Genomic DNA, 24,398 nt, shown 5'->3' with positions numbered 1-24,398 from the left:
TGATGAAGCACACCTTGTATGTTTTAACAAGTCCCCTGTACAAACCAAAGGCTTTTGCTATCTCAACCAAAATGTCAATGGAGGATGAAATGAAAGAAGGGTGGAGAAATGAGGATGTAGGTAGATGGGGGTGGGTGGTGGATGGATGGGGGTGGGTGGTGGATGGATGGGGGTGGGTGGTGGACGGATGGTGGTGGTGGATGGAGGTGGTGGGTGGTGGATGGAGGTGGATGGGGGGGGAGTTATATTTACCTCTTATCACTTGGAATGACCCCCATTTCTCCATCTTCACCATTTGGTAGGACTCTTCTAGCTTGCCACCATTCATCATCGCTTGCATTGGTGATGTGCAGGATGTCGCCAAAGTTAAAACTCAGTCCCTGACTTGGTAAACCACTGTCTTTGGTTTTATCATACTCAAATAGAGATCTGCAAACGGAAGACAAGGAAATTCAATGAATGAATGAAATCGTTCATTGCGACAACCGTACCAAAGGCTGGAAAATTTAAGCAATGTTTACCTGCACTTGCAACTGTCAAATCAGTGTGTGGGTGTTACTGTACACTTAACCATTATGGAATAACTAAGAACACATTTAAATTAAAAATAAGTTCTTGTGTGTGATCGTGCGACACAAATCTGCCGAGAGATGAAAGTTTCCACTTTCCAACCAAAATAGTCAAAAACAATAACTTAACAGCAAATAACACTTAACAGCAGTTTTCATTGGTATTTCTCATGGCAATACTTTTTCAACCCAAACAAAGACCATTAAGGGTTAATTAGCTCCACAGGGATATAGGAAAGCTTGACTTCTCGGCTGCCTCCCAAGGACGAAGTTTAGGAGACGAAATGACTCACCGGACGTAAAATGTCTTTTTGGGTGTTGTTCTTAGACTTCCAGTCGGGCTGGCAGAGCTTTGAATCATCTCTTCCCGAAGTGACTGGATTTTGGCTTCAAATCTGTTATATTCTGTCAAAATATATGAAAACAAAGAAAAAGATTTAATTTCCTCCGACGAACATTAATCAGTGGGAACTTAATGACAAATTCCAACTTCGTTCCAAAAATCGTTTTGGTGTTCTACACACTTTATCATGTTTAATAGTACTAACCAAATATAAAAGAAGAAAACCAAATTTTCCTGTAAATATTCTCAACTTTAACTGTTTTTGTATATGAAAAGAAACTTGACTTTTGCCAGCTAATGAATCCCACTGTTATAGGATTCTTGTATGGATTAGTCTCCAAAAATTACCAAGATCAATGCAACACAAAAGGTTGTTCATTGAATCTTAATAATTCGGTCTGAGCAAACTATATAAACTGCTTCAATCAAGTCTCCATTAGCAAGAGCCATCAACCAGCTTTGAATGGATTTATTAGTTTGCAGTAAAACACTAAATATAAGTTTAGTAAAGTGAAGAACAAAAACATTATGAGGTTAGAAAAAAACCCCAACCACACACACAAAGAGTAACATGAAAGGACATCTGCAGCTGTTATGCTCATATTTCTGAGTGCGGCACACTGGATGAAACCACAGAGAAAATTTGTAAAAAATCTTTTGTTAACGGTACAAGTTTCATAACTGCCTATGTACTACTATAATATTAGTTGAAAATTCAATTTTATGATAGTCTTTTGAAGTGGTTGACACTTTATAAGTAGACAAAAGGATGCAAACACACATACACACAGTTTCTATACAAAACACACAATGTGGTTCAATGTAAAATCAGGTACTACCATAATACAGTAGTGAGCTTGCATTAATACATGTATCCTATTTGCTTAGGCTAGTAAGTAAGTACTGTAATAAACTGTTGATACTATACTTTCAACACAATGTACCAAACCCTGGCTACAAACAATATATACTGCATCTCATAGGCTAACACATGCTTATTCTATTCTTCTTGTACCAAAGTACGGTGGTAAGAGTTTCATTAAATATATAGTATTATCAAGTACAGACATTTCCAGTTGAGTGCACACTATTCACTACAGGTTCCACATCATATGCGCTCTGTATATTAAACAACCTTAGAACTGTTACGGTGTACACAGACTGCTACTTACTAAATAATACACACACTATTTACATAGCCTACATACTACACTAACAGGTAATATAACATGTACAGTAAATACATGAGCTACAGCTAGCCTAGTAATATACTAATATTTACCTTGGTACTGGTATAGGCTATGCTGAATCTACACACTACTGTACTTCCACAGGACTACACTAACACAGTACATAAACTACTGCAGCAATGTCTGCAAAATGACTGTTCACTGTGGCAAACAAATATTGCTATCAAAAACAAACGCTGTAATGCAAACATTCCAACCATTTCAACAAACAGCAGCGATGTACTTTTGAAGCCCATACCAGTTAGAGCTGTGTGGTATTACAGTGAAGGGGTGTCTTGTAGCACACGCATTTCCAGACAATGTGTAACATAATTATAAATGAATGAGTCCAGTAAATGATACGAGAAGCAATTTAGATTCATCTCTTCGGAAGACTGACAGAGCATTCCATCAGAATTCACGCACATCACTAAAAGATCAATAACATGTCCGGGATATCTTACCAGAGAGTATGCACACAGCGTTAGATACTTCCAACTAATAAAGCCACCGTGTATTGTGTCCTCTATCTAGCTGTACTTCGATCTGAACTACAAACTGGTGTGCTACAGAATATTTATATTTACAAGCACCCTTCATTTTACAATGAACCACATTCCTTATCAAGTTTCCCTTGGAACTATTTTATTGTTTACATAACAATAATGAACGTTTTACAGATATACACTGCTGTTTTTTTCAGTCTTGCAAAACAGATCTCTTTACTGTAGCCAGAGAGATCACATTTTTTATGGGTTTTGACAAACAATTCGTGTCTAGGAATAAGAAGAAGAACAACAATAGCACTCCAAAACTCGGCTTGCTGACTAAATACCAAACCACAGACCGCAGTGACTGGATGCAAACAAATAAAATAAAGTAAAAAATACAGACAAATTGTCGTTATGAATTCTGGCTTTGAGTAATAAATCACTTATATAAAGTGCAAATATAAATGTTAAGGGAGGCAGTTAATTATTAAAGAAACTTAATACTGTACTAAGCAAGAGTACAGTAGATAAGGAACAGAAAGATATTAATTTAGAACCTTAAAATCAGTAAACAAACTACTCTCAAATCATAACACAAAATGTAGGTTAAAAGATTCAGTATGTATTGGTATGCTATGCTTTATGTCTATGGCCCAAAAGAAAGGGAACATTAATATATCACTTTCTTTGAAAATATGAAAAGATTCAAACAGGTGGAAAAACTGGGATTTTATGACTTTATCATTGAATGAATGCCTATTGTAAAAGGCACATAGCTGGGTTATGAAGAGGGAGAGGTGAGGTGGAAGGGAGGGGGGTCCATGCCAGTGAAACACTGCCCATGCCATGTAATCCCATGCCAGTACCTAAGAAAATGAAAAAAATGAAAAAAAAACCCCTGTTTTTTGGGGGAATTTGTTTTTTCTTTCTCTCTTTCGTTAATGTTTCCATTTATTAAGGGTTCATTGTATTCTGTTTGAAAAAAATGTTCGAGTTGGATCTGTGGAGAATTCAAAATGTGTTACCTTCGGGTTTGTACTGGGCTACGATGGTAACGGTCGAGCCCGCCCCCTTCAGGGCTAATGCAGCATCTTCGTGTGTAGCAACACTGAGGTCTCGACCGTTCACCTGGAATGAAGAGAGAAAACAATCAAATAACGAGTATATATTATTTGCTTCTTTCTCCAATTTTATCCAAACGGACAGTTATCTGACAGATATTTAGACTATAGAACGGAATCTCAATCTCTCTGAAGGGCTCTTTCCTCTAAAATCAATGTTTTAAACATCTAAGTAAGTCAAGAAACCTTTTTATCAGAGTATTCTCCCCTCTTTCCACCCACAGGATAACTATATAAATAGTACCACTAGTGCAAACGCTAGTACAACAAGCCCCCACACCCATCATGCTAACCCCCCCCCCCCCAACTTAACAAAATCCACAAAACTAGCCTTGAAATTCATAACTCACTTGGTCTGAATAATAAAGAAAACTTACAACATTAGAATTGAAACTATCTATCTTCATGAATCTATAATTTCTTTGCCTCGTTAGTGATCAAACACAAAAGACATACAATAGAGTACTGGGACTTATTGAAGCCAACAAAATAAACCAATTACTAATCAATTTGTCATCAGGAAAAAAGAAAAAAATGAGAATAAAAAGAGAAAAAAAAAAGAGAAAAAAAAAAAGAGAAAAAAAAAGACAGAAAAAAAGATGTCTTGTTTACTTTGATTCATTTCAAAGCAAGGTTAATAAGTATGGAATAAAGTAAAAAAACTTGTGTTTTTTTACTAGTTGTGCAGTGTATCTTGACAAAACTGAAATCTCTTAGAATGAGACATGTTGGAAATGGTAAAGAGACCTTTCTGGTAACAATGTAAACATATGATGTAAGGAGTAGAAAAAGAGGTAGTTTTTAATTTAATTTTTTGGAAAATGCTATAGTCATTCATTCATTCAACTGACACAACATATTAAAACAGGTATTCAGATCCATTGAAAATGTGTCTTTCTGTTGGAAAAGGGATAAATTATAGTAACATATTACTCTCTTGCTAGAATAGTAGGCTATAAGTTAAAAAAGTTGAAAATCATTTCATTCAAAATTTGATTAACTTAAATTAAATTAAAATCAGAGTACTCTCTCTTAACTTGTCAAGTAAAAAACTGATTTAAATATTGAGGATACTCACAGATAGAATCTGGTCGCCTCTCTTTAGCTCTCCGCTAAGATCCGCGACCCCGCCGGCGAGAATGAAAGATATAAAGATGCCCTCATTGTCTTCACCGCCAACAATATTAAAGCCCAGACCGGTCGGACCTTTCGAAAGGACCACGGTCCTTGCATGCCTAAACAAAATTAGAAATAACATGTTTTGCAATGGAGGTAAATATTTTAGGCTTTATAGTTAAATATAGATAGTTAAAGGAACCACCAAATATGGTCAAAAGATATGAGTTTTGTAAATCATTTGGTAAAGTCATTTTGTGTACACATGCCACAGTAAACAACAACAGCCTTGTTCACATCGCCTGCTCTCTTTGTTTGGAATCACATTTCATTTTCGGTCTGAACATTTCGGCAGCATGACTACTCACTTTGGAAAATCATCGTCGCCTTTGATAAACACTTGCGGTGCTGTGGTACTGCTCTCGCTGGGTGACCTTTGACCATTCGCTGTAACCCCTGGAGACGTCGGTGCTGGGGGCTCTTGATGTGTTGGAGCTTGCTGTGAAGGCTGGTATGAAGCTGGAAAAAGAAAAAAAAAACACACACAACCAAATAATCACAATTTATGACAGATTTGAGAAACAAATTAACTTAATGTAGAGTCTCCAGTTATTTATTCCATTATAATACACAGGTTAACCAATACTTTTCCTATTGGGATGTGCGACTTCCTTCATTTCACATATGTAGCCTACGATCCCAGTTTTACGTAGAAATAATTCTTAGTGTTTGCTCATATCAGGACATCAAATTTTAAGCAGTCCGAAACAACGACCTTCGTGGGTTTTTTTGTTACAAACTGCCGGTTAATATGGTAACAGAGTATTTGGCAATGAATCAAAAATAGCATCCTGCAGATAGGCTGCACAATAGGAACTGTTTTATCTGCTGAAAACAATAATCTCTATTGTTTATAGAGTTGATTCAGCCTTGCTGCAGGGGAACTTGCAGCTGCTGCAGCTTTTTTTCTGTTTTTGACACTTTGCCTAGCTGGTATTTGTTAAACTTGGTGGTTCAGCCACTTTGACATGTGACCTTTCATTTCGATGAGGCAGAGGGGCCATTTCAATCCGAACTAATTACCTTCTCTGGGACTCCTTGGCACATCTGGAAGTGAAGTTGGCGGGGAGTGTGGTGGAGCACTCTGTGTGGGTGATGGTGGTGGGTACGTGGCACCCATCAGGAAGGCCACTCTCTTCATGACTGTCAGGGATACTCTGCTACTGGTCGCCTTCAGGATACCGACTGCTTCTTCGTGAGATATTTCTTCTAAATTTGCATCTCCGACCTGAAGTTTGATGAATAAAGTGGACAAATGAAAGTTAAAAAAAAATATGTATATAAAAGAATGATTTGTAATTTATGATAAATTGGACAAATTTATGATAACCTATGTTATGTCTAAAGTGCATACTGTTAGAATACTCTCTGCACTCTTTTGAATGAATACGATGTGTTCTGTCAGAAATTTGTGGTTATTTCTTTGTTTTGAAAAGTAGTTTTTCAAACAATGCTTTGAATTGATCAATTAAGAGACAGTTCTTAATCTTTTACACTAAAGAATATGGTACATAGTTTTATTTTAATATTTTTTTTAGACATGGTATGCTAATGAGCTGTATTATAAAGTGGGATTCTCAAATTGAACTGATTTCAGTATGGAGGTTACCTGCAGCTTACACTTCTCTAATAGCACCTTATATCCTCAATGGACCCCATCCTCTCCCCCCCCCCCCCTCCCCCACCTTATCAAACCCAAAAATGGTTTGTACTAGTTTCAGAATTAATAAGTAGCCTTAGAAACTGCTCAAAAACTCTAAATGGAAAATAATTAATACTTTTAGACAAAAAAAACTTCATGGACATAACAAAATGAATATATAAAAGAAACTTTTTTTGGTCATTAAATCTAGAATGAAGCCAGTCTGAAGCAAGTCTGTGTACTTCAACAATTTAACCAAATTAAACCCAATAGCTATTTAAAAGATGCCTTTAGGGCCCAAAATTAACTTTAATATTGTTGTAGACTGATGAAAAACACTGTTACCAGTGCAGGTTGTACTTCTATACTTCTTTCAATTTTATTATTTTAAGGGAGACACTTTATTATCACAGCATAAATGCAAGGGCCTATCTGAAAGGAAATGCACTTTCATGAAGAAAAAAAAAGGAAAAAAGAAAAGAAAAAAGGAACGCATTTCCTTCGCTTACATCCTTTACATGAAAAGAGAACACTTCCATACATGTATAATTTGCGAGTGAAGATGGGGTATAATTTTGTGTGAGGGAGAAGAGCACAACATGAATATTCACGGTGTACTTACAGCCATGAGTTTGTCACCGACTTCAAGGTTGCCCTCTTGTTCTGCAGCACCGCCGTCGATTATTTTGGTGACGAATATGCCGTTATCGCCGGGAATATGTTGGTTTCCCCTCCCTCCAGCGATGCTGAAACCGAGGCCCTTGGAACCCTTCACTAACTCTATCTTAAGGACTTCACCAGCACCTGATAACTGAGGGCGCCGTCTGACAACCTGAAAACGAAGGAAGTTGAGACAAAAGTCACGCTCAGTAAGTATCAGCCACAGGAACAAATGTGATATACTTTGAAAATATCTTATCGTCAAGGAAAAAGCATAAATTATTCATAATTGAAATCTCCATGGCACCAATCTTTGCAGATTTATGTTTTCTTTCCAAACCAGAGCTAATTTATCAAATAAAGGATTCAAATGCATTAAAAGTCTTTTGACTTGAATCTTTATTGTTTATTTATTTTTTAGGTCTTCTTTTGGACATTTCAGACTCCATCATGCATTCTTAGTTCTAAGTTTACTTTAGCACACAGATTGTGATGATCACCTGACGAGACCTTATGAGGGTGTGATGTCATCTTCCTCACCCCTTAACATAAAGTTAAAAGTTAACAGTAGCATTCAGCTAGGAGTACAGTTTACTAATTAATATCAAAAAGTGAACTACATTAATAGGATTATCTGATGCAAGACAGTGTAACACCTATTTCCATGGTAGAGTGGAGGCTGCATTACACAACCATAAAATCACAATGATGGATAACGCATGACCTCACTCTAAAATTCAGCCGAACAATGCCCCCAGTGAACCTAAAATAGTAACTTGTGGATAGTCGAGCGTTGCACCTGTGCTAACAATTACAACCAATCAAGATTTGAGCAAGTGTGGGCTGGGCTTCAGCCTGGAGAACTTAACGTGCAGTTTCCCCGACTGGCGGTCGGTGACGGTTGTGCAGAATACTGGTGGTTCATCACTGCAACTACCCACTTTCAACGACATTAATAAATCAAAGGAAAGAAATCTTGCATTGACCCAAACGAGCATGGCTTTGTTAACAGAGAACAGTCGTTTGGAGTAAGTTGTTTGCCTATTGGTCCCCACAACTATTGACAACTAGTTCACGACCGTCCAGTTGACATTCCTCTGGTTCATGCCTTCTCGATCTCTGAAGTGTCCGGCAGGCTTATAATGCTGAATTATATGATATGCAACCAAACAAGGCCTAGAACTCTGAAGACACATTCAGTTTGACTCCCCAACACTTACTGGTTAGCATTACACACTCTCCTATCAACCTAAGCTGATTGACTGGAATATTTCAGCAATTTGTTCCCCACCCCATCCCATGCTGAATTATATGATATGCAACCAAACAAGGCCTAGAACTCTGAAGACACATTCAGTTTGACTCCCCAACACTTACTGGTTAGCATTACGCACTCTCCTATCAACCTAAGCTGATTGACTGGAATATTTCAGCAATTTGTTCCCCACCCCATCCCCGACCCCATCCCACCCATCCCCCACTTCTGGGGCACCGTCCACTTACCCCATCTTACGAATCTACCAATCGGAAGACTTGACTGATTGTTTTCGACTACAGACAGGTTTTTCACTCGGTTTTGCTGTGTGGTGATCATTTTTCAACCAGACTTTTGTCAGGATCAAGATTTTTCCTATCACCTTTGTATTGTCTGACACAGATCAAGTGTACTTTACTCCCTGAGTAAAGCTGAATGCACCTCAATGCGAGGAAAATGCTGATATAGTTCTGCTTGATCAACTCACTATGCACCAAACCCAAAATTAAAACCATGAACAAGGCTGATGTTTTAAGAGCCGTCCAATCGTCCGAGACGAACGACGAATTTGTTTCGGGCAAACCGCATCGGTTTCCCTTTCTCTGGAGATGTTTGGCAGGAAACGACTAAAACAACACTTGGTAGTATGAAACAGGAACAGATATTAAAGGGGAAGACATTATCTGGGCGGCAACTAAGGAAGGGAGGAGGGGTCGAAAGCCTTATGTACAATTCCACATAATTGACTCTAGTTCACGATCTAGAGACAGAAAGGCGTTAATCTTGCATATTTCTTACAATTTTAACAAAGGTTTTATGTTAAAGGGTGTGAAGACTCGCGCACAAAGAAACGTCTCATGCCGGTTATCTGACCTACTTTCGACTGAGGTGTAACAGAAGTGTTAGACACCACCATCGATCCCAGAAAATACACACATAGCTTGCTACCGTCGGTAATTAGACACTAGTGTACAGTCACTTCATGCAGCTACGGTCAATACCCATAACACAGTGTACATAGCAGCGATGGACATTTCAGTTCCAGATAAAAGATAACACGGTATCACATTTCATTACTGTCTGCATTTTGTAGCAATAAGAAAAAAACTTCACTTGCAAGCAACGGAAAGTTAACTTTTCACAGGGCGGCACATGGTTTGGGGCAAGTCTTCAATGCCTTTAATGGGTTTGCAATTTGGTTCTACACATCTTGGCACATTTTCTTGCTGCTTTTAACCAGACAAGTTTGTTAGACAGTGCATTTACCACAGAACGACAATGCCTGGGTATATAGTTATAATAATGCGATGAATGTCAAAAACATGACCGAATGTGGCAGTATGCTGAACATGTATGACGCCTCTGTTTTTTACTTTGCTAAAGGGCCTTTTTATAGCCACCAAAAAAACTAAACTGCCTTAGAAAAATCAATCCCTACTGAAGCTGTTCTCTACTGCCACAAACTTTAGCCAGTGACAATACCAGAACTATTCTTCAAAAGCACTATTTTCTTCTAACTGAAGACAAATTTTTCCAGATTTTTTCGCTGCACTGTCCGAGGAGTCAAAGGTTATCATTTGTCATTGCGACGAAATTCTCACTCAATACAAGTAAAATACGAGTGGCAATACAAGTAAACTGCACCGTTGATCATGGCTCAAGCAATTCCGGTCTTTCTGGCATATTTCCAAGGCTTAGCTACGAAAAAAAATTACTTTATCGGTAAAGTAAAAAAAGACCTTACCATGTGCACTGTGTTGCCTGCTCGTTTCAAGGCGTCCACTGCTATCTCGTGAGACACTCCAAGGATTTGGCTTTCGTTAACCTTCACAATTACATCATTTACTCTGGAGAAGATGAAAAGATGAAAAAAAGAAAAACATCGTTTGTTGCCATAACAACCAGACTGCTACATAAAACTGCACAAGTTTTGTGACTGTGGATGATAAATACAACTCAACAAAGGGTTGACTTGGATAAAAAAAGAAAAAAGAAAAAGGAAAAGAAAAGAAAACCATTGCCTACATGCTGAAGACTAGATCTAGAATTTAGAAGAGACTAATTTTAGTCAAAGAAACCCAACGTTGAGACCAAGCTTACTCTGATTCCTGAAGCAGACTATATCGGCTTTCTGATCACCTACTATTAAAACATGAACTAAGTTAATACACAAAAGACTGATGTATCATTAATTGATTAAGACTGAAACTGATTTATTACTACAAAACAGGATGTGTCTGAACAACTGTTTCACACAGTCATGTTGGTGGCAAGAAATCTACATATTGTTTCCATAGTGATTTCAGTGACTTTCATTTTTATAAGAAACCATTAAGGGAACGATACAGAAAGAAAAATATCCTGTCAAAAGAAAACAACCGGTTGTAGAGTCCTCCCTCTACAGTCCAATCTCTCTTCTCCAATGTAGGCTATAATATCAACAGATCTAAAATAAAAGTCTACTTCAAATGTGGTACAGCAATAGTGGCAATATGTCTCCCCTAGCCCCCCCCCCATACTCCATCCTCCCACCCATACTTTTCAAACGAATAACTACGCCTAGCAAAACCAGCATAAGATTTACATTGAACTTGTTTAGGTACCGCATTATTTAAATTTAAAGATCGGTACATTATTCATTTACTCCCTTACCAATAGATAGAATAGATATAAATCGATATAATTGTTATCAATCTATATAAATAAATATATAATATATAGATATGTATAATATTATATAATAATATTATATAACAATATATATATATATATATATATAATAGATATATAAATAGATATATAATATATGATATATAGACATGGTATAGATATATATTATATAATATAAGCATATAATATAACAATATATATAATAGATATATAAACAGATATGTAACAGATAAAATAGATATAAATCAGTACATTATTCAGTTACTCCCTTACCAATCCATGACTACCACTCAACCTAATGACTTCCACTCATTGTAAACTGAAGGGCTATTATCCACATGGAAAATTAAAACATAACCTCCCACCAACCCACCCACCCATCCACCATGCAACCCCCACCAGCACAAAGGCAAAGTAGCAAAACCTTTTTAGGTTTTGTCATCCATCCTACCGCCATAACAAACTAACATCTGACACCCAACAGAAAAGAACGACTCTCGTGGAAGAATTTGTGGCACGCCCCATAAAGAGACCAAGAAGTACGACTAATTAGATCAAACATTAGTCAGTAACGTCACACAGTACAATACTTCACAAGCAACAAGGCTCTCACAAAACTCGTTTGACAAAACATTTGCCATTAATTAGTAAATTTGTCCGCAGTCACTCTCTATTTACAAGTTGTTTACAGTTGTCCGTGTAAGTCAATACTAGCTGGCAAGTTAAACATATCCTTCCAGTCATTCTCGAGGGAGAGAGAGAGACGATATGAGATGAGAGCTCTCCCGATCAATGTTGTCTTAACAATTTTTATGAAGATGATGAGAAATAATCCAAATAATTTCAAGGTAAAATTCAATCTCCTATTTACTTAAACAGGGCTCTTTTTCTATCTCTCTCTTTCTCTCTCGACGACCGAGGTCCCTCTAAATATTCTCATCGTTCCTGGAGAACATGCTGCCTAGCTCCAAAGACGATCAATTCTATCAGACTTTAATTACGTGATCATTATGCAGCTAACGATCATTACTCGGTGATGAAAAGAGGCTGTTAACAAGGGAGAGGATAGTTACTCCCAAAAGAGGGACATTTTAGATCTGTTTGTGACAGGAGACTCTACACAGGCAAGTTAATGAAGAGATGAAACTATACCACTGACTAATGACTAATGTTTCAAATTACAAACTTTCAAATTTGGGTGACGAAAAAACCCACCATATCTTGGATCTCCTATCACTCCCAAAGGATGAAATGTTATGACTCTTTCTTTCAATGCCTTATAATTTAATTGAAGTCACTGGTGCATTAGATAATATTATGAATATACATACAGTATAAAACTATATCAACGAAGCAAACAACCAATTATCAAGCAGGTTTACTAACAGAGTGATGCCCCCTCCCAGTGGTTCACTTGAAAATTTCTGAAAGGATAGTTAAACTGGATTTATTTCCAAGTTTTGAAGTAACCTAAGTTATCTGACTCGTTTTAAGTTACGAAAAGCTTCTACCTCACAGTACAACTGATCTTCTTCAGACAACTTTAGCCTGGTTGAAATTTATTATTTGCAATGTGCACGAATTTTGAAATTTTCATTGAAAAGTGCGTCAAGTTTTGTTGAATGAGTGAAAGTAGTAGCACTCCTTGTTTAAATACTTGTTAATGGATGTAAATGTCAATGTCTGCAAAAGTTACATCAGTTGTAATCCGAGGTTTGAATTAAATTTAAACAAATGCTTGGTTGATTTGGTATGATGGCCAGAAACAGCTGCTGAAATATGCTACTGTTAGTATGAACTCTACCACCATTTCCCTTCCTTTGTGATGATAAATTTGAGGTATTTTTTTCCCCTTGACCTCTAGTAAACCTTAGTTGACCTTTGAACTCTGAAACACACAGCACTTATTCCATTTATTATGCAGGGAATCGATCACTGACATAATTAACTCTCTGAATAATCTGTATTCTTGGGATAGTGTGAAGGTACTGCCTAAAGAACACAAATGATCTTTGACTGCCACAAAAACAATAGAGTATTGTGCTTACAAATGTTCAGATTTGATCAAATCAAGTGCTACATTGAATACAATATAAACTTATTCCCTTCAGCCCAGCTAAATTTAAAATGAAAATAATCAGAGTTGATAAATGATGCCCTGAAATTAGTTATTCATAATCTATCAGTCTTAATTTCAAAATTTTAACAAATATTTGTTTCTCCAATGATAATTCCCAAACTCGTCTAAAAAAAAGAACGGAAAAACTTGCTGTAACCTTTCATCTCAACTTCACGTCTCACAACTTGGATAAAATGATCATGGCCTGAAAAGGCATCAACACTAAATCCCTTTATACAAAACATAACACTCTACCACAGGTGCTAAACTTCGCTCGCCACCTTTTAGATGAAGATTAAAACTCATGTGTGTAGGTAGTACAGTACCCATGTATGGAAAGACGATAATGTATTGGAACACTCAAACATTTGCCACCTCCGAAATCCATGGCAGAGTTGGATGGATGCTGCCGTGGCCTCACGCAGGTGACTACAATCTGGATATTACATCTTCAAATAAAAGCAATGAAGCTAATATAAAGAAATACTATTATTATCAAAATTGCAAAATCATCGGTGAAAAGGCCAAACCCGATAGGGGTCATTCGTGCAATATTTTGTTGACACTATAAAAGACTAGCAGACTACAGCTTATATAGTTGTACGACGTTCCAAGCAATCTGGAAATTTCACATTTAAAAACTACTGGCTAACAGTGGCATTGCCAAGGGGGGAAGGACACATATCCCCAAATTGTAATATGCCACCCTCCCCTGCCCCTCACCCCCCCCAATTGAAATTTGCCATGTCCAAAGAAATTTAGGCAGGAAGATACACAACTCTTTTGACTTCTTCTAAAGACTATAATAATGTATATATTGCAGTTCCAATTCTGCTGTTTTGAAGCTGATACAATTTCTGGAGACTAGGAAACTGAGTAAAGCTGAAGAGGGCTTCACTCCTTGACTCCCTTCAGGGGCCCTATGACAACACCAGCCAGCTTGCAATGCCGCATTGGGTGCCTCCAACACGCCTCACCCATCCCCTCTCCTGCATGTTTTTACCGGTCATCCCAGACAACCAAAACCAGCATTTGAGGTCTTCCTGCGGCCAATTGGTCATTTAAATCAAATTCAGTTTGTATTGTAACTAAAATAGCCTTAAAATTGGTAACATGATAAATCTGTACTGCCCTACATCACTTTGGATATACTGAAATTAAGTAAAGATAGTGGTAGGCCTATGATTCACCTCAAGAGGAGTTTACATGGACCAAAGCTGGTGTCATATGGACCAAGCCTACACTTCTCTCCTAACAGTGTATATATTGGTCTTTCTTTGTTATTTGGTTACAATATTCTCACTGTTTGGATGACTAAATCATAAGACCTGGTTGCTCCCTCACCCCCCTCCCAACCCCTAAATGTTGCTCTCATTTTCATGTGTCCCCACATCCTAATGTCAGATGACACCACTGTTGGCTAACTAAAATCTTCCATCAACGAAAACTTTATAAAAAGCACTTTCAGGCTTATAATACCATAGCTTGATTACAGACAGATGTTATATTTGAACAAGTTTATAACACCTGCACATAAACCTTCATAAGTTACTTTGAACTCTCCAAAATTAGAAACATCTTTATAACTTAAAATCTTGATGTAACTATCAAAAAATAAGATTGTATTCAATATGCCTGATATTAACTTATACTGCTCTAGGTACTGTAGTTTCATTAAACATGTGCTGTACTACATTTACCACTAAGGTGGCAGAATCGTTATAAGCTAGACAAATATGGCTTTTACTGCCATTAACCATTTCATCCTATGCGATGATATAAAACGCCTCTTCTTCGAGGACTTCAGCCCTCCGGGAGGATGTACACATTTATCTAGTCTGGAGAGAGACGGGGCGAGATTTCGGCGAGAAGTTTATTTGCATAATTTTTTCCGAACAAACATAATGTGCTGACGGTTTAGCCTGCAAAGCTGGTTTATACGATATGACTCCGTACATTGACCTAGCGTGTTACCCGGTGATAATTAGTGACAAGCCTTTCAGGAAAGAGCACACCGCAAAGTAGGCTGAGTCAAGCTGAGTGCCTAGGGACACTGTACATCACAAACAGTGAAAGGTTGTACCAGGACATTCACTTTACTTCAAAATATATGGGAACAGACCTCCAAAATGACAACTGGAGAAAACTGAAAAAACTGAAACTGAAAATAGCAACAGAATAATGAGAAATGAGGCATATAGATTCCTCCTCCTCCCACGGTCAGTAATATTAGCTTCATCAACATGTGAGAAGAGCGAGATCAGACTATCTTCCGATGTGGGTCAAAGTCAGATAATACTAAACCCACGGGGAGGATTTGATAATGGGAATTAGCCTCATGACACCAGAGGCAGCTTACATTTATGGAACATGTAAAATAAACCAATTGGGCATCAAATACACTAAATCACACAGATTTAAAGTTAAACCGAATTCAGTTTGTCTCGGAATACTGAATTCAGTATGTAGAAAGTCTATTCGATACTTTGATTTATCGAGATAGATAAGACCACTTTTAATTAATTACCTTGTTGCCATTTCAAATGCAGAAGTGAATTTCTGGCAAGGCGAGGGAGGCAAGGGTGGATAATAAATATGGCACATGTTTGTGATCAGCAAATCTCACACAATGACAAAACTTGCTAATTACTGAACAATATATGGTTAACTAAAGATAATATTTGTACCTACAATTACTTCTCTCGGGAAAAGGTTGGATGGAAAAAACAGTTACGGAAAACCGACAAATTGTTCACAAATGAAATTAAATACTCGGGGGTCACTTTGAACTAGATTGTGAGCAGTCATGAATATTAATTATAATTCTCTACCAATCACAGTTCTACACAGCGCTAGACAGCTTTTGCATATGTATAGTAGATAGCTTTTCTACAGCCAGTTGGGACAATTTCCAGTTGGGACAATTTCGTAATGCTAATACCTCTATAAACTGTACTCCTATGTCATGGTATTGACAGTACAAACAGTTCCTAACCTTGATCTGATAGAAACATGATATTCATACTGCTCGTACTGACAATATGAGTTCTCAGAAGCAGGACATAACACTACAGTATAGAAAATATTGTCCCAACTGGGTGTTTTCTATTTAAAAGTCATGAATAGTCATGACCACCATCTACCAATCACAAACCTGCATATATAGCGCTGGACAGCTTTCATGTATCTTAGTCTACAGTTACCTTTGAGAGAGCATTCCTCTTTGGATTGGGTGTGCAACATGCTATCCCTTTTTACTTTTTTAACAAGAAATAGAAACGGGTAGCATTTATCTACTGACATAACCCAGAAAACCCTTTTATTATCTTCCACACTCTCACATTACAAACCTACAAAAAATAAAAATTAAACGAGAGCTCTGAAATATTTCGAGACATCACATCTCACTTGCTTCACCTGATTGTTGAGATAATATTCTTTCTTTTTAACTCTTCTCTATGACTTTTCTTCTTTTCTTTATCCAGGGCAAACCCATAAACCTATATGTTTTCTAGACCACATACAGTTGCTGTCAGTATTAGAAAGGCAGATTTCATAATGGAGTATGGACCTCAAACGTAAACCAGACTACAACCCGCTGCTGTGCAGTCTAGCCAATCATATATGTCGTAGAGCTCTGCTGAAAGGTCTAGTGGGAAATTTCACACTTCTGTGTGACATTCATCAATTTATTTAGTTAATGGAATGCCTTCTACTTGCATTAAGTTAGTACTTGGGGAGGAAAAACACAGTTGAATTAAATACTCGTGTTGACGCGTCATTCCATTCGAGGGGCTTAACATGGATATCAAATCACCTCTCGCTGCTGCGTCCGTCCGGTTCACAAGCAGAAGGTAAGCGCAACACGTTGAGTGCAGGTCGAATCCAGGGATTAATTCGCAGGATTATGAAATATACACAATTCAGAGCTAGAATGTCTGACGACGTTCTTACGCATCGTAGAAGAATGATACATTTTTTCAATCGATATCTCCTGTACTGAAATTCTCATATTTATACTAGCGGTTGTAGACGGTCTGACTGTGTACAAAGATGTCACTTACCGTAGTCTGCCGTCTACCGCTGCAGCGCCCCCAGGAATGAGTTTGGTGATGAATATACTTGGATCTTCTCCGATATGGGGGTTGTCTGTACCACCGGCTATGCTGAAACCAAGACCTGCTCCTCCCTAAAAATGAAAATAAAATTTCAAAGTTATATGAGACACATGAGAATAATTTGTGGGAATCACCCATGTCTTTAAGTGTCACAGTAGGTGCATAAAAAATAGGTGCATAAAAGCCATTAGAAACGCTAATACACAGAGAAGTGTTAAAACTCTGAAGCAGGTGCAAAATGAATGGCTTCAGGGTGTTGAAATCACACGCCATTTTCTTTTTAAAAACCCTGTGGCTGATGAGCAATTCATTCAAAGCTGAGAACAAAAATCACAAGCTAAGATGTGAAACTCCTTCCCTTAAATTATAGCTTCAAATTAAAGCTCATCTTTAGTTAGTGTGATATGTGCTATATATACCTGCTTATAGGTTTTGAAACAGAGGTGTGGTACCACCAAATTATTCCCACACACTGAGGCAGATCAAATTATTCCTGTTGGTGCAACTCTATTGATTATATTAAAAAAAAAAAAACATGTTTCAACTTTTGCTAATCACTGAGACATTTATTAGTCTGAAAAGTTGTATTTTAAGAACTTGTAAACAAGCTGGTAGACCTTAATATTTCACATGATCATTAAAAAATCATGACCTGAGATAGCCGACACATTTAGGAATTAGATCAATGCGGCCTATGAATCCAAGAAAGTGCTCGACGATTAAAAGCCACACTCGACTCTCGTCTGATTGATCGAGGTGACATGCAGAAACACATCGGCAGAGTAAAAAGAGACATCAAAAATCATCACAGACAATGGAACATTTCTAGATGAGAAAGGAAAGGAGAAAGTATGCTCTGAGGTAGGCTTACCCGTATCAATGTTATCTCCTCATAGTGCCATTGTTCATCACGATGCGGATTCTGCAAGACAAAGAGAAAAAGATTCCACTGATGAATTTCGTCTTCTTTTTTTAAGCAAATTTTTTTTTTTTATTATATTTTTTATATTATTTTTTAAGCAAAATAAAGCAAATGTTTTAAGCAAATAAATTACAATGAAAATTATGGCTTCTTTGTTAACCATTTAATATGTAAACTTTCAGTTAGAAAGTAGTGACCCACTAATACCCTGTCTGGTCAGATCTGCATAGTCTGGACATGAAAAACACATAATGTCACTTTTGACTTCAACTAGGAAAGAAACAACTTTATTTCCTTTGAGTACACATTAATAAATGCTGTATATGCAATACAACATATACACACATAATATATCCATTTAACATGAGCGTTCCTTAACAGAGTTTTCCTTATACCACTGACATGAGGCCTCCATCTTTAATGTTGTCTTTGTGCATTCCATCATACTCTCTCTCTGTCTCTGTCTGGTGGGAACTAGCGTGGGGGCCCTTAGTTGTTTCTGAAGTGTGTTCCTATTTACCACAGTAACTTAAAGCTAGCTAGATACTCAATATTGGTTTGGTAAAACGTCCGTTTTTTTTTTCCCTGTTTTTTTTTAAAGTTTCCCTGGTGGTTCAGATCCTCTAACACTACATACAAGGTTTTAAACCAGGATGAAATAACAGCTAAGTCTAAGCTTTCCAATTCTGAAGCCTATGTCTACTGTTGTAAGGTAACACTTTGCATGGAGTAAGATCCTGACTAAACTGACCATATTACATTCAAACTTGCTGAAGGTTGCAGTAGTGCCTTCTAAGGTTATATCAATTCCTATAGGCTTAGGAATGTGATCTTATAGGATCAACTAGTAAAATATCAACTCATTTTAAAACACAATACTACTAACAACTGTTAAGAAAAGTCTGAAATGTCCTCTCTCTTTGCAAAACACCAAGAATTCTTGAATTGAATGCAAAACATTAAACATTCTGTCAATCTCTGCTTCTGTTTTGAAATACCCTAGACTCATTATATCAATATGGACAGTACAATACTATAATAACACATCAAACACACAACTGTGAGGTATAGTTACAACATATAACACATCAAACACACAACTGTGAGGTATAGTTACAACATATAACACATACAAACACAGCTGTAAGATATAGTTACAACTTATAACACATACAAACACAGCTGTAAGATATAGTTACAACTTATAACACATACAAACACAGCTGTAAGATATAGTTACAACTTATAACACATACAAGCACACAATTGTTATGTATAGTTACAACTTATAACACATACAAACACAACTGTAAGGTGCAACTTATAACACATACAAACACAACTGTTATAATATTTACAACCTATAACACAAACAAACACAAACTGTAAGGTATAGTTACAACATATGACACATCAAACACACAACTGTAAGGTATAGTTACAACTAACAACACATACAAACACAGCTGTAATGTATGGTTACAACTAATAACACATACAAACACAACTGTAAGGTGCAACTTATAACACATACAAACACAACTGTAAGGTGCAACCTATAACACAAACAAACACAAACTGTAAGGTATAGTAACAACATATGACACATCAAACACACAACTGTAAGGTATAGTTACAACTAACAACACATACAAACACAGCTGTAATGTATGGTTACAACTAATAACACATACAAACACAACTGTAAGGTGCAACTTATAACACATACAAACACAACTGTAAGGTGCAACCTATAACACAAACAAACACAAACTGTAAGGTATAGTTACAACTAACAACACATACAAACACAGCTGTAATGTATGGTTACAACTAATAACACATACAAACACAACTGTAAGGTGCAACTTATAACACATACAAACACAACTGTAAGGTGCAACCTATAACACAAACAAACACAAACTGTAAGGATAGTTACAACCTATAACACATACAAACACAGCTGTAATGTATGGTTACAACTAATAACACATACAAACACAACTGTAAGGTGCAACTTATAACACATACAAACACAACTGTAAGGATAGTTACAACCTATAACACATACAAACACAAAGTTGTAAGGTATAGTTACAACATATGACACATCAAACACACAACTGTAAGGATAGTTACAACCTATAACACATACAAACACAACTGTGAGGTATAGTTGCAACTAATAACACATACAAACACAACTGTAAGCTACTTATAGCACATACAGCCACCATAATAGTACCCTTCCACCAGATCACTGAAAGCCTTATATAATGTTCAGGATGTACCACTAGCCATGAAAGTGAAATCATTATTGTTTAGTCTCCATCAAACCGCAATGCGGAGCTTTAAATTACTTCCATGAGGCCACCAGAGTGATGCACTCTCTAGGAGTCTACAAACTCCTTTAAATTGTGTGTGTGTAGTCTGCTCAGTATTACTTTACCAGCTGTCTGTTGTGTTTTTACGTTCTTTGCTCTGTTTCCTTCTTCATCTAATCCTTACAAATATTTAATCGTTCAAAAATATCGTCTCTTGGCTTTGCAAGCGACGGCGAGTATAATTCAAAATGGTCTCTACATAGTGTAAGATGAAAGACCTAATCTTTATATGTCGATAAATTCAAGTACAACTTCACCGCAAGAGAAAATGTTCAACTTTGTGGCATTTTCTTAATTTGACGATATTTTGTAAAAAAGTGATTTGTACGATGATATTCCACACACCCTAACAGATTCACGCACGTAAACATAGTACGATGCTCCATACTAAATCAACAGTGTATGTCTTATTGTAAGTGCAATTAGCCACTATTACAGTAGCCTTACTACTACAAAGTATACCAGATTCTTACATGCAAAAGAAGGCTAGGCCTTTGTTTATCTGCTACATGGAAGGTTGTATTCCACCTTGGTAATACATGTGTAGATGATATTTCAAACTCATAAACTTCTCTTGCAACATTAATGATACAACAAACTAATACCACATTTTCTGATAAAGGTTGGATTACTTTGCAAATACCCAAAAGACTCCTTTTTATAAACACACATGAGAAATGTCCTGCGCTTTGTATTAAACTAGGAAACATTTCAATCGCTATTTTGTAACTTCTAATAAACCTTCTGCAAGCTCGGACCGAGGCAAGACCGATGCGCTAGATGAAAAGAAGCCGCAAATACGCCGAGACAATTAAACGGTGCATGATCCGTAAAGACGGACTATTCCTGTCCACCGAAAGATGACAGAGTAGCCTAGGAAAATAGCCGTTACCAGGGCAACTGCACAAAAACAAATTTTTACCAAATGCGACCAAGTTTGATTAATCAATAAAAACATGAGTTGCTAGACAGTGGATTGCCTACAGTTCTATTTCTAAAACTGTTGTATACAGGTGTCTCGTGGAAATGAATTTCCTTTTGATCGCCAATTGTTGAGCAAATAGAGTAAACAGCCAGGCAGGGGGGGCGGCGGGGGAGAAATCATTCTGTTGACAGGAAGCATGATTCATTAATGGTACGAAGCATTCAGAGAAAATGGAGTGAGTGAGTGAGAGAGATGCTTTCATTCACAGACTAATTGCTTGCATAATTCATTACTCTTATGAAACATTCACAATTCAAAAAGGAAAACGTGGAAGAGACACTTTAATTCTGGTATGGTATTAAACGAGTGCACTGCGGCTAAAAATGAGAATTATAAACAGAGCTTTCAAATGTACTTCCAACGACACTGCAGACTTTCAATTTGAACAGAACATTGCTTATGAAATTGCCCAGATGAAGTGAATAGTATATTGCCCAAACATGGTCAAAATATTCTTATGATAAAAATTTTGAAGGTGAAAATGAAGAAAAAGGAAAATGCATTTGAAATTCATGCAAATGTAAAAAAAGCAAATGTATGACACAAAAATTGCAAAGTGAAGGCACAAGTTAAGATCACATGTAAGAAAGTTGCTCTTCAGATAGACACAGCAAGATTTCTCTGGGTATACATTCACCTAATGCATTGCTAGTCAATTAGATTGGCCAATATTTCCAAACGGAACATGTAAAATAATGACTCGTTTACCACCTCCCTCCCTCCTCCCCCTCCCTCACACTTTCAGTCTACCTATAAGGCCGGCCACGTACGTCTTCGTATAAGTTCACAGATTCCTGCAGTTAAATTCCTTTCTTCGGTAATTTACAAGAGGCTTTAATTTCTTTGCTCTACTCATCTCACCATCCTCCCTTCTTCTTCCTTTTCTACCTGTGCCATCTTGTGTAATATGTCATTCCTCCCCTTTTCTGCTCTCCCAGTTTTATATTCCTCTCCTATCACCCTCACTTTTTCTGCCCAAGTCACTTTTGCTAGCTCATCTCACCGATTGTTCTGCTCTGCAGAGCTTTAACCCATTCTTCGGTGTATCCTGCCGAAGCCTAATACATTATTCAGACCGCATGTTCCAACTTCAGCATTCAAGAAGCAAGCTTGGTTAAAAATGATGTCTAGGCAAGCAAAAGTTAGTCCATGTTTTACCTCATTTAACACCAAAACAAGACATTTAAAACTGAACATAATTAAAGTGAATGTAACAGCCAATCGGAATCTATAATTACCGCATGGACGGCTGCCTGGTGATCTGTGTTTACCCAGACAGGGGACGTCCCCAGCTGTCGAGGAGTAGGAGGAAAAGAGAATACTAATGACCCGAGGGTAATCTTCACAAAGAGCTTAGTCCCCTGATTTGAGCGGACAAAGGTGTTATGGTGAGAAGATTAACATACTCATCGTCATGGTAACAACCATTTTATTATATGGAGTAACACACAACACACCTTGAAGGAACAAAAGCAATAGCTCCAGTCATGATGTAATTATACCGTGACTGCGTTTTTGGTAATATTTAACCAACTTTTGAACAAAAATGGTTCAACTATTTAAAGCTGAATTTATGGTTGTAATGTAATAGTACCAGTGACTGAAGAATAAGTGTCCATAGCAACACTGGTAATAGAGCAGTTATTAGCACAACTAGCTGGCTTAAGAATAGTAATAAGCAACACTGGCCGGCTTAAGAATAGTTATTAGCATAACTGGCTGGCTTTAGAATAGTTATTAGCACAACTGGCAGTCTTTAGAATAGTTATTAGCATAACTGGCTGGCTTTAGAATTTTTATTAGCACCACTGGCTGGCTTTAGAATAGTTATTAGCATAACTGGCTGGCTTTAGAATAGTTATTAGCACAACTGGCAGTCTTTAGAATAGTTATTAGCATAACTGGCTGGCTTTAAAATTTTTATTAGCACCACTGGCTGGCTTTAAAATAATTGTTAGCACCACTGGCTGGCTTTAGAATAGTTATCAGCACCACTGGCTGGCTTTAGAATAGTTATCAGCACCACTGGCTGTATTTAGAATAGTTATTAGCACCACTGGCTGGCTTTAGAATAGTTATTAACACCACTGGCTGGCTTTAGAATAGTTTATAGCACTATGAGCTGACTTTAGCACCACTGGATAAGAAATGCACCACCATAGTTACTAGCACAGCTGACTGAACAGTGATTATATATAGTACCACTCACTGGCTGGCTTATCGTAGAGTGCTATCATATGGCACCAGTAACTTTACAGTACTTATTAGCAATATGCACTGGCATTACATGTGTATATAACACAACTCGCTCTACACACTATATAGACTATTATAAAACACTTAATATGACTGAGTTTGCAATACGATACATGATTGTTTATTAACAGGACCAGCAAATTTACAGCAACAAACTACTGCAGTTTGATATGGTTTTCATGGATACAGATTATTAGTTAACTACAAACATGGTATATAAATTACCTAATTATCACAGTTATAGGCTTAATCAGACCGATACATTTCTCAACAAAGTGCATTTCCATTAACAAAAGGACACCCTGCTTCCCTATGCACATATCCCCCACAATGAAGCACATATCCTATGGATATGTATCCATGCAGGGATGTGGATAGTTGGGTGCATACAGGTATTAACTTCGCTCCTCGCTTACCTGTCTCCGCACAACCTTAGCACCTCATCTGCTTCCGGT

At 37.2% G+C, this 24,398-nt stretch overlaps 1 protein-coding gene across 22 annotated transcripts in view; it reads right to left on the bottom strand.

Annotated features, from left to right (window-relative positions):
• Positions 1 to 24,398, bottom strand: part of LOC139975392 (disks large homolog 1-like) — a 155,108-nt gene that overhangs the window by 14,911 nt on the left and 115,799 nt on the right. For 17 of the 22 annotated variants that reach the window (XM_071983335.1, XM_071983334.1, XM_071983338.1 and 14 more), the window contains 11 exons: positions 22,926 to 22,979; positions 18,265 to 18,315; positions 17,340 to 17,464; positions 10,231 to 10,333; positions 7,194 to 7,403; positions 5,953 to 6,157; positions 5,238 to 5,388; positions 4,832 to 4,988; positions 3,658 to 3,760; positions 863 to 974; positions 253 to 429 (listed from right to left, as the gene is read on the bottom strand). In XM_071983335.1, the coding sequence (XP_071839436.1) occupies positions 253 to 429; positions 863 to 974; positions 3,658 to 3,760; positions 4,832 to 4,988; positions 5,238 to 5,388; positions 5,953 to 6,157; positions 7,194 to 7,403; positions 10,231 to 10,333; positions 17,340 to 17,464; positions 18,265 to 18,315; positions 22,926 to 22,979 (1,448 nt within the window). The remainder of the gene's footprint in view (positions 1 to 252; positions 430 to 862; positions 975 to 3,657; positions 3,761 to 4,831; positions 4,989 to 5,237; positions 5,389 to 5,952; positions 6,158 to 7,193; positions 7,404 to 10,230; positions 10,334 to 17,339; positions 17,465 to 18,264; positions 18,316 to 22,925; positions 22,980 to 24,398) is intronic. The other 5 variants (XM_071983339.1, XM_071983342.1, XM_071983350.1 and 2 more) reach the window with 1 other exon arrangement.

Source organism: Apostichopus japonicus, chromosome 10 (genome assembly GCF_037975245.1).
Source record: "Apostichopus japonicus isolate 1M-3 chromosome 10, ASM3797524v1, whole genome shotgun sequence".
In the NCBI taxonomy this organism is placed as follows: domain Eukaryota; kingdom Metazoa; phylum Echinodermata; class Holothuroidea; order Aspidochirotida; family Stichopodidae; genus Apostichopus; species Apostichopus japonicus.
Note: the sequence above shows the minus strand (reverse complement) of the source record. Positions and strands in the feature narration are given on the sequence as shown.